Source organism: Excalfactoria chinensis, chromosome 14, assembly GCF_039878825.1.
Source record: "Excalfactoria chinensis isolate bCotChi1 chromosome 14, bCotChi1.hap2, whole genome shotgun sequence".
NCBI lineage: Eukaryota > Metazoa > Chordata > Aves > Galliformes > Phasianidae > Excalfactoria > Excalfactoria chinensis.
This window is the reverse complement of record NC_092838.1, coordinates 3371266-3381843: the sequence shown is the minus strand read 5'-3', so window position 1 is coordinate 3381843 and position 10578 is coordinate 3371266. Positions and strand designations below refer to the sequence as shown.

Genomic DNA, 10578 nt, shown 5'->3' with positions numbered 1-10578 from the left:
CAAATACTGATGCGTTTGTGGTATGTGTTGGTGAGTCCAAACACAAAGCTTTTGGCAACTGCAGCAGCATGGAATGGAAATAGCAAAGACCTTCCTGCTAATGAGGAGTACCACGCAGACAGCTGCAGGCCTTACCAAGACCACAATGTACATCACCATTTTAATACTTCAGTTCTTATGTTTATTTTAAGTCAAGTACATTTGGCAAAGCTCAAAAGCACGAGCAGAACAGAAGAGCACACAGTGACCGTCAGTCCCACTGCTGTATTTCCTACTGTCTTCCATTTCCCCAGCACAGCTGGATACAAAGTTCCAAGGCACAGTTTAAGTATTAATCTGCCACCCCGGGTAGGGTTGGACTCCTGGACTGACCTCAGCTTTACATGCCCTCTGGAGGCCGAAGCTCCATGGAAATGGGGTTGTTTTAGCCACAGGTCTCCATAAGCTACACAGCTTTGTTAACCAGGAGCCCAGGAGATGTTTAGGCCATGTAAATTTAGCACACAGGCCAGTGGGTGAGCTGCGTCTCTTTGTTCACTCAATGCTCCCCCAAAAAGCTCTTCCTATGCACACAGAGGTCCCAGCCTGGATGCTGGTTAGGACCGGCGTGTTTGCTGGGCCACCTTGAACCGCATGGACAGGATGTCGCCTATCCCTGCCTCTATCTCATCATCTGCTTGCACAGAGCCGACTCCGCTGGGAGATCCCGTCAGAATCAAATCTCCTTCTTCCAGGGTGACGATTTCACTGATGTAGCTGATCAGGTGTGGGATGGAAAAGATCATAGAGGAGGTTTCTCCCTCTTGCCTCAACTGGCCATTCACCTTGAGCCAGATCTTCAGCTTGTGAGGGTCTGGGATCTTCTCCTTGGGCACAAATTCACTGACCGGGCACGATGTGCTGAAGGCCTTGGCCAAGGTCCAGGGCAAACCCTTCTTTTTGCACTCATTCTGCGTGTCCCTAGCGGTCATGTCCAGGCACAGGGCATAACCGGCCACGTGCTCCATAGCAGCCTCCCGGGACACAGCCTGGGTTCTCTTCCCGATCACTACCCCCAGCTCCACCTCGTGGTGCAGGTCGGTGCAGTAGTACGGCCGTAGGATGGGCGAGCCTTCCCGCAGGTAAGCCGAAGAGGGCTTGAGGAAGAAGAGGGGCTCGGAGGGCAGCGCGTTCCCCATCTCCTTGGCGTGCTCGGCATAGTTGCGCCCCACGCAGACGATATTCTTGCCCCACTCCCAGAAGCGGGACAGCGGCCTGGAGGAAGCCATCAGCCCCGCGGCTCTCCTTCTCCGGGTGCCCTTGGGCCGCCCTTGCTGTACCGGAGACGCAAACCCTGCCGAGCTCCGCGCTCCTCCTCCGGCTCGCTCTCTCTTCCTTCCTTCCTTCCTTCCTGCTGCCTGTCGCTCCCTCCCCCAGGACAGGCGGTGCCCCCTCCTTACCCAGCCCTTCTGAGCCGGGTTAGCGAATCGTTTGGCTGCAAAGAAAAATAATAATAATAATAAATTAAAAATTATATATCTGTATATAGATACATCTATGCGAGGTCTGGGCGTGCCGACAGCGGCGGGCAGGGGGCGGGCGGCACATCAGCACCGCCCCCGCTGCACTCCGGGCCGGGTCCGAGTGGGGCCGGGTCCGAAGTGGGGCCGCCCGCCTCCCCCCTCCCCGGGCCCGGCCGCTGGGCGGGGAGCGAAGGTAACCGGGGCCGGGCGGGGCGCGCCGCAGCCGAGCGCACCATGCTCCGCGGGGGCTGGCGGAGCCTCGGTACCGCCCTGGCTGCGCTGGGAGCCGGGGCCTTGCTCCGAGCCGGTACGTGGGGCGGGCGGAGCGCCTCGCCCGGCGCCCACCTGCTCCTGCGGGGATACGGAGGGGCTGCGGGGACTCAGTGCGGCCGGGGTGGGGGGTGGCCGAAGGCGGGCGGCGTTCCCCCTAGCCAAAGCTTCGCAGTTTGCTGATGGTTTCTCTTCTCCTTTCGCTGCTCAGGGGTGCGCCGGGCGTTTTAAGCTGACTCACAGCCCCAAGTAGGTCAGTGTCTGCTTAGCTGCAGCCTCGCGCTGGTGGGGGGTTAAGGGGGGTTGGTTTTATTTTTTGCGCTGGTAAATGATGTGGGAGGATCCTGGAGGGTTGCTGGGCTGCTCGAGTGCTGCTGGAGGTCTGGGGGCTGGGGGACAAGGCGTAGGATTTGAACTGGGGGTAATGATAAAAAATAAAAGGAAAAAAATAAATAAATCTAGGTTGTACATTTCCATCTGGGGCCTGAATTCTGATGGCATCTCTTTGAATCAGAGCTCAGCCTTTAGCTTAGCAGCGCCTCTGTAAGTAAGTCCTACGGTGGCTGTTTGCATCGCTCCTAATTTTAAAACCTGGCCTTAACGAGCCAGAATTCACTGCAGCCGTTGTCAGCATTGGAAGCCTGGTGCTGCCTTGTCCCTGAGTGTGCCGATACAAGGAGCAGGCAGCTTAGAGACCCCGGGCTGCAGAGTGGGTTCACACCCTACATGCATTGCACTGGGTGCTGCAGAGGACACCTGGTGTCCAAAAACATCTGCACGTGGAGCATATAGAAAGCAAGGCAACCATTTTTCTGAAGGAACCCGTTGCTTAACTACCTGCTGCCTTCAGCCTCCTGCATCCATGCGTTGCTGTGATAACATTAACATTGCCCATCTGCAGTCCCTGCCCCTCCAAGAATCAGATTGTGCTGGTGACCCGTCCTGAACAGAGGTGTGCAATCCAAAGGGCACCGCTGGGGACATGGAGCAAAACTGGCTGGAACTGGAACTGGAAGCCAGTGGACCTTACCATTTTGGATGGGCATGTGGACTTGCTCTCTGTTAGGTGCAGGGGTTATGCACTGCTGGGGAGCTGCCATGAGCAGAGCTGGGTGTGAGCTGCTTGTTAGAGCAGCGCTGGGTGTGCATGAGAGCTTGAGATCAGACCGAAGGGCGCAGCTCAGCTGCAGATGGGACTTGAGAATAGGTTTCATACTGCACTGATGCTTTCTTTCTCATTCTTTAAATTGCATTTGAGAAAACCATTTCCTTCTGTGCTGTAGTTTGTCTGTTTGTTGCGCCAGAGCTGTGAATTAAACATGATGAGAGACTTCAGGATTGTGGCCAAGGTTAGAAAATGGTTTATAGGAAGAAGGCATTTGAAGTATGTGAGTGGTTCCTCCAACCCAAAGTTAAGTTTCTGCTTTCTGGTGGTTTAATTTTTGCATCTGCTACACAAACTGGCATCACGTCCAAAGCAAAAGTGCTCTCAGTTAGGGAGCAGCTGAGGAGCGATTGGGTTCTTAACATATCAAACAATAGTAAGGGTTTGTTTTGCTGTCTTTTATTTACTATTATTCTTTGGAAGTACTCTTCTGCTCCAAAGGAACATTTGACAGGTATGGATGCTTCCTTCAGCACTACGTGCCCGCTGTGTCAAACCCCCAGTGCATGCCTATGCTGTTGTTGTGCTTAGGGATTCTTTTCAGCGCTGTGTTTAATTTAACCTTCCCATAGCACAAGTGATCTGGTGGATGCAGGAGGGGAGGATGTTCTGGGCAGGATCAGAGGGGCCCTGATGCATCTGCTGCACATGCAGCTCAAAGCTGTGCTCTCAGCTTTGCAGCGCTGTGGCTGTGTCCCTGCAGAGCTCTGGGCTCACTGTATTGGTTGGGTCTCTCTTATCAGAGGTGGGCAGGGAGCGTTTGGAGAGTGGGTCAGGCTGATTAGAAGTGTGCTGACCTCTCCCTTTGGTGCCGAGCACCAAGTGTTGGAACCTTAGGATCAGCGGTGCAAAAGAGGACAGAAGCTGAGCCAGCCCATTGCAGGCACCTTCAGAGTTGTGCCTTGGGTGTTCTGTCATAGACTGCTGCCTCTTTCCCTGTATGTGCACAGACCCAATGCTGTGTGGTCCCCAGCCATTGAAGGCATCATCCTCTTTGTTCCCTTCTTTTCTTTATGGCAGAACTTCCTGTGGCTGGATTGTTTCTTTAAGAACTTTGTATCTGTGGGGAAAATGTGGAACCCGGGTTATTTGCATCTGGAATCAGATTTGCTCCTTGGATTCGATTAAACATTTAACCAAAAGCAAATAGGGAAGCATTGCTGTTGCATCAAGGCAGCCCAATGCAAGGAAGCTCCCTGCAGTGCACACCTGGTATCTGGCTGGCTGTGCAGAGAGCCCATAGCACTGTGCAAGCTGTGATTTCCCCAGTTAATGGAACCAGATACTTCTGTTCTAGCAATGTCTGTATTTCTCTTTTTTCTTTCCTTTTTGAAATTCCTTCTGGTTGTAACATGACATTTTGTGCTTCTTTTGCAAAGTCACTGCCCCACGCTGACCTTTGTCCAAGCTCTCTCTCCCTGTTCTGTTTTCCTGCCCCTTGAAATCCCTCTGATCAAGGTACAGCACTTTGCCTGCATGTCCACGCCCCTGCAAGCAGTGTCCCATCCCTCTCTGTGAAGCTGCAGAGCACCACGATTCTCCCATGAGCTGAATTTTGCTTTTGGTCTCCAGGTCCAGCCCAGCTGCGAGCTGCCTTCCTGCACACAGAGCACGAGCAGAGGAAGTCGAAGACGCTCACACAAGCCAACATGAAGGTGGAGATACTTCCAGCACTCACTGACAACTACATGTACCTCCTCATTGATGAGGAAACGAAGGAGGCTGCAATAGTGGACCCTGTGCAGCCGCAGAAGGTAACGCTGCCCGCTGTCCTGAGAGTGGGTGCACTGCTAGGAAACTTCCACGCTGCCACTTACACAAGAGAATTAGTCACAGGGTGACTCAGGCTTGGAGGAAAGTCAGGAAATATTCACCTCTCCCACGTACTGACAAGGCTTTGCAGGCGCTGAGCTTCTGAGCTCAAACACATTCTCCTTGCCTTCGGGAGTTACTGACCTGATTTTGTGTTTTCCCCTTACTTTGTTCATGTGCAGAAAAGGGGAAAATATCACTGAGGGTTTAGTCACAATTCAGCTGGATCAGAGAGTTTGTGTCCTGATCTGTAATGGCTACAAGGTGAGGGATGAGTTCTCTGCAGAGTCAGCAGGATGTTTGCATGGAGGTGTGGCTCTTGTAGGAGCTGCATGCAGAGCAGGTACCAGGTGCGTTGTTTAAGCTAGTCCATGTGAGCTGTAATGTTCTTACTGTGCTCTGTGTCTGCAGGTTTTGGATGCAGTCAAAAAGCATGGTGTGAAGCTCACCAGTGTCCTGACCACACACCATCACTGGTAACTATCTGCTGTATTGGGATCTCCAGAGTCTGTGCAGTGTGCATGGGTCCATGAGTGGACACAGGGGACTGCTTTGAAGTTGCTTATATCAAGATCTTCCTTATAACACGTCCATGTGCTTGACTGGGCACGCTTAAGCTATGCCAACCGCTGTTTGTCTGCAGTCACTGAATAGCTCTGAGAAAGGATGGTCTGGTCCTTTCTTGTTCCCAAGAACAACAGAAAGTGAAGTGCAGAGAAATCAGCATGAAGTAGCTGAGTGCACAGCAAGGATCGGAAGGCTTGGAGTCAAGCCAGACTTCCTTAAGAACAACTTTTGCTGTGACCAGGTACATTCTGTAGACTGTGAGTTCCCTGTGTCAGTGCCTTTAGGCTTTAAAATGATGAGTTATTCCAGACGGTCAGTGAAATAAGTGTGTGTGTGGAGCGCACGCTTGCAGTGAGTTGCTAGGACATGCCTCTAAAGCATAGTCAGCAGCTGTGGGAGCATCACCAGGTTTGCACATTAACTCTGCTTTAGCAGTTTTGCAGTGTTGAACCTGAGCAGCGATGGAGTGAAGCCACTGAACTGCATACATCCCAATTAGCTCGCTCTCTCAGTGTTGTGGTTAATGCACAGTTGGCTGTGATCCTCTAAATCTGATATTTCCCAACTAGGTGTGAAATGGAGGAGAGATGGAGACCAAGTCCTTTGTTGCAATCTTTCCTGAGCTTGCTGCTCTGCAACCATCAGCACTTACTGGCACTTAAAGGAACTGTCTGTACTAGTGCTGTAGCATGCGCTCTGAGTACAGTGTTAGGTGTCTGCATACTGGGAGATAGATGATCATCTGGACATTACCATTGCAGTTGCAATCAGTTTGTCTTCATCCTTACCAAAGTCCATTTTTCTGCCCTTCCAGGGACCATGCTGGAGGAAATGAGAAGCTTGTAAAACTGGAGACCGGGTTACGTGTGTATGGGGGTGACAGCAGAGTTGGAGCACTGACACAGAAAGTGTCTCACCTTACGTCACTCAAGGTAAATGTTTTTTACCTTTTTAATGTCCCTTGAAGGTGATTGGTGGTTTAACTATATCTTTCCCCCTTTTCCAGCCCTATGAACCCCTCTGTCCCCTTCTAGCTGGTGATGTGTTGTTGATGGTAGCACTGGTATTGCTCAGACATCAGCCTGAGCTGGGTGTCTGTCCTTGGGTAGCTAGCTTAACTAGGGTGGTCAGAGCCGCAGTGTGAAAGCACAGAGCTTGTGTTCTGCTTACAGCCTGGTTAGCACAGAAGAATTGCAAGCAGTCCTGTCTGAATGAAGGCTGAAATACAAGCTGAAGAGAAAGTGGGCCAGCAGGGCGAGCTGCCTGCATTGCTTTTCCAGAGCTACAGTGGCAAACCTTGCTGAAGTGTCGCTGTTTGTTTGTAGATGAGCTGGCAGATTGCATAAACTGCTGTCACATGTGCAGGCTGGCGTGAATGGAGCTGCTGGTCCAGCAGTGCATCTTTCTGGGGGGGGGGGTCAGCAACAAAGAAGGGAGCGCAGGAAAACACAGGAAGGTTTGCAAATGAAGGCTGTGAGGGGAAAAGATCCTCATGAATGTGTGTAATTCCTCCATTTTCCTCCGCTTCTTCCACTTCTGCCCCTCAGCTTCATTTTTGTTTGGAGCTTTTTACGCTTGATTAAGTTTGTTTAGGATTTTTGCATTGCTCTGGATCCGTTGGCTCCTGCTGCCAACCAGACACTGAGTCACCCTGCATGCAAATGAAAGGATCTGGCAGTTCTCTTTATAGCAACACCTGCTAGGAGGAAACAGCAGCCTTCCAAGTCCCTACCATCAAATTCTTGTACTGGACTCTCCCAAGAAAAGAGCTGATGTTTGCTGGCCAGCTATGTGAGAATTTGCCTGTAGGACTGCCAGGCCATTGTAATAGCTGCAATTCTTTTCTAATGGTACAAATGCTACCAGACAGTAGCCTAAGCTCTAGTCTTCTGCCTTCTTCTCAGGTGGGATCTCTTAATGTGAAATGCCTCTGTACGCCGTGTCACACTTCTGGACACATCTGTTATTATGTGACTAAGCCAAATAGCTCCGAGCCACCTGCAGTTTTTACAGGTGAGGAGTTGGGAGGTGACATCACTGGCAGTCCGTGTTGCAGAGAAATAAGCTCCCCCTCTGCCTGTGTGCTCCTGGCTCTGGATGGGCGTTCGTTCCTTATTACCAGTGCAGCTAGCCTAACTTCCACAGTGTGGCTGTGAGGAGCTGTGCCATGCCCTGATGCCATGTCACACCTCGCTTGCAGGTGACACGCTGTTCGTGGCTGGCTGTGGGAAATTCTTCGAGGGAACCCCTGAGGAAATGTACAAAGCACTGATTGAGATCTTGGGCAGTTTGGATCCTGAAACGGTACGAAACTTTTATGCTAGTAGTAAGTTAACCAGCCAGAAGCTACTGCAGGCCTCAACAAAACCGCCTTCCCAATCATGCTGTTGTTCGATGAGAGCATCTCTCGTGCACTGGAGGACTGCGTGCTTACTGCCTTTGATGCTGAATAGCTGGATTCCTTTGAGAATGAAATATGTATTCCAAATGCATTTGTCTTTTATGAGGGAAGAGCAGAGGGTGCTTATTGAAACAAAGGCTGGGGCAGAGATGGGACGTTTGGATTCTTTCATGGGGCTTACCTGTAAGTTGGCACATAGAACTGGCTCATAGCTCCTGGCATTTTGCTTGCATCTGCTGTGTCCTAGTGGGTTGGTTCTGTTCCTGCTGTGTATGATAACACTGATGGAACCCAGCAGTCCACCTTCATACCCTCAGAGTTACCATGTGGGACTTTTTCTTCCTAGAGAGTTTACTGTGGTCATGAATACACTATCAACAACCTCAAATTTGCTCGACACGTTGAACCCAACAACGCCAGCATCCAGGAAAAGCTTGCTTGGGCCAAGGTGAGTATGTTCGTCCTTTCCCTCAACCTGTTGGGTGCTGCTAGAGGCTCTCTGAGGAGGTACCAAAAAAGGGGACAGTGTGGAGGGAAAGGAAAGGCTGAGGAGAGGGAGCTGAGAATGAGAGGTGACAGTAGAGTTGTGCAGTCAGGGGAACGATGTGCTGGAGAACAGGGTGGTGTGAGCGGCATAGAGAGCACAGTTTGCTTTTTGTGGAGCTGTGACCCTCCTTGGGAATGCCTTGGTACTGTTACAGGCTGAGGTTGATCTTCTCCCGTTCTAAGAGGATCAGCTTTGTCCCAGGAGAGATTCAGGACCTGCGACCCAGGTTTCTCTGTGTGTACCTTGGTCTTGCCTGTTTGATGGCGTGGCTAAGGAGCAGTTCATGCAGTTAGATGGAGCACTTTGTAGCTCATACACAGGACATTTCTTGCTCTCCAAAACATTCCTCATCAGACAGAACTCTTTCCCTTGTTCTAGGCCAAATATGACAGCGGGGAGCCAACCATACCCTCCACCATTGCAGAAGAGTTTACGTACAACCCCTTCATGCGTGTGAGGTATGGATGTGTGGGAATGGCCCCTTTGAGTCTTGTGTGTGGAGGGGGGATGTGGGAAAGATGAGGAGAAGGAGCCATAAGTGTGAGTTGCTCTCCTGATTCACACATTCTTATTCAAGACCCTCCTTAAAACACTTGCATTCCAAAGTAAGTTGGGTAAAATACTTGCTGTCCTGGCAGAGGCTTGGAGCTGTGAAACATTGCGGGTTGTGGTGAGCATCTCTGACCCAGGAGCTGGAACAACCCTTGCTGTGTGATGATATTTCTTATATCATATATTCATCATGCGGGGCTTGATATATGATATGGGTGTGGTATGATGCCGCTCAAGGTGCAGGAGCTGATAAGCTTACAGCAAAGCCTGGAGTCCTTGGTCTTAAATGAAACGTATCCTCTTGATGCAGGCAAAATGTGGTAGCAGTGACTTCATAGCCAAGACTTTATCTTGCAGGCTTTGTATTTACCATCCTCGCTGTTTCCTCCTGGCAGGGAGAAGACAGTTCAGGAACACGCTGGGGAGACTGACCCCATCCGCACCATGGGAGCCATTAGGAAAGAGAAGGACAACTTCCGTGTCCCAAAGGACTGAGCGCTCTGCCCGTGTCACTTTATTGTCACTTAATGGTAACTTAGACTGTTCAGATGTTGTAGGAATCTGTCGTGGTTCAGACAGTCCTATTTAGGTTTCTAGTTTGTTTTAATTAAGGGAAAAAAAAAAGCAAAAAGCACTTTGCCCTTGTTGAGATATTTGACGGCGTATTTATATTATGATGAAGAATATTTATCCCTCTGTTGCTGGCTCTCAAGCTGTCGCACGTGTCCCATGCAGCTCATTTTACAAGTGTTGGAGGAGTGGGGATGGGTCGAAGCCCAGAACAAATCCCTGTTCTTGCTGTGGGCACCTGATGTGAATGCAGACTGTGGGGCTGTTTGAAGCCACATTCACCAGCCTCCGTTTCAAACAGGAATCAAACGCAGTAGTTGCGTTGCCAGCTGAAGGTTTCAACTTTGCTTCCACGCCGCTGCTCCTTCAAAGTGTCACTTCTGGCTGCATTGAACTGCTTCCCAGTGCTGTAAAGCTGCAGGATCTTTTCCAGGTGGAGGTTGCACCGTTGCTTCTACCCTTTATTAGCTGAATCCTGCTTGTGTGCTCCTGAGCGTGAGCTGTGCTGTACTTGTAGCCATACACGGGAAGGAATAAGGGATTTATTTGGCTGCTGGGAGGTTCCATTGGGAACAGATGCCGTTTGCTGCTGTGACGACTGCTTAACCCACAGTGCTGTGCTGAGCTCATTGCCACCTGCATTCCACCTTGTGACCCAGCTCTACAGTGGTGCTGCGTGAGCGGAGTTTGGCGGGGCACCACTTCTTTATTTGTCTAAAATAATAACGATTTTTAATGTATTTCAGGGAAAAAAACAAAAGAAAGGTACCTAAAATGTTACTGACTGAAATGCTGTGCTGCTACAACTAAGCGTGACTGTACTGGTGGCTGTTTGACAATAAACACAGCTGTAACAGTGTGGCAGTCTGGAAAAGGTGCATCTCCAGCTCCTGCTCTTCTTTCTTTGTATCAGCGATTCAAGCCAACCAACTCACAGCAGCTTTACTCTGACTCCCGGTGCTTTATTCAATTACTGGGGGGTCTATAGGAGGGGGGGAAATGCACCCGCTGCACTGCATCCCTTGTGCTGGGGGTGGCACCGTACGGAGAGTGGAGAGAAGGGGAAGGAAGAAGGAAAAGGAGGAAATATCAGGGGATGAAGAAAAGAAGGAAGGAAGGAGGGAACAAAAGGAAGTAAAGAGGGAAAGAGGGAGGGAACGAAAGAACGGGGGGGGGTGGAAGAGGAGGAGGA

At 50.6% G+C, this 10578-nt stretch overlaps 2 protein-coding genes across 15 annotated transcripts; one reads left to right on the top strand and one right to left on the bottom strand.

Annotated features, from left to right (window-relative positions):
• Positions 1-10: 10 nt before the first annotated feature.
• Positions 11-2039, bottom strand: FAHD1 (fumarylacetoacetate hydrolase domain containing 1). Its single transcript, XM_072348908.1, has 2 exons — positions 1848-2039; positions 11-1474 (listed from the first exon to the last, which is right to left on the bottom strand). Exon 2 carries the CDS (start codon positions 1266-1268, stop codon positions 597-599), a length of 672 nt encoding a protein of 223 aa, XP_072205009.1. The 5' UTR covers positions 1269-1474; positions 1848-2039; the 3' UTR covers positions 11-596.
• On the top strand, positions 957-10146 carry LOC140258541 (hydroxyacylglutathione hydrolase, mitochondrial). 14 transcript variants are annotated; one of them, XM_072348898.1, is made up of 11 exons: positions 957-1121; positions 1984-2025; positions 3361-3391; positions 4510-4691; positions 5161-5225; positions 6131-6248; positions 7221-7329; positions 7517-7620; positions 8064-8165; positions 8643-8722; positions 9212-10146. In XM_072348898.1, exons 4-11 carry the CDS (start codon positions 4587-4589, stop codon positions 9309-9311), a joined length of 783 nt encoding a protein of 260 aa, XP_072204999.1. In that variant the 5' UTR covers positions 957-1121; positions 1984-2025; positions 3361-3391; positions 4510-4586; the 3' UTR covers positions 9312-10146. The 14 variants fall into 14 exon arrangements, with proteins under 14 accessions (XP_072204999.1, XP_072205007.1, XP_072205000.1 ...); XM_072348900.1 differs by lacking the exon at positions 957-1121 and adding an exon at positions 1545-1695 and having other exon boundaries at positions 1984-2021; XM_072348903.1 differs by lacking the exon at positions 957-1121 and adding an exon at positions 1545-1695 and having other exon boundaries at positions 3379-3391.
• The last annotated feature ends 432 nt before the right edge of the window (positions 10147-10578 follow it).

Coding starts and splice junctions, on each gene's coding strand:
- LOC140258541 (XM_072348893.1), top strand. CDS start 1,737: ATGCTCCGCGGGGGCTGGCGGAGCCTCGGTACCGCCCTGGCTGCGCTG. Junction 6,249..7,220: donor CTCACCTTACGTCACTCAAG/GTAAATGTTTTT, acceptor CCTTCTTCTCAG/GTGGGATCTCTTAATGTGAA. Junction 8,723..9,211: donor AACCCCTTCATGCGTGTGAG/GTATGGATGTGT, acceptor TCCTCCTGGCAG/GGAGAAGACAGTTCAGGAAC.
- FAHD1 (XM_072348908.1), bottom strand. CDS start 1,268: ATGGCTTCCTCCAGGCCGCTGTCCCGCTTCTGGGAGTGGGGCAAGAAT.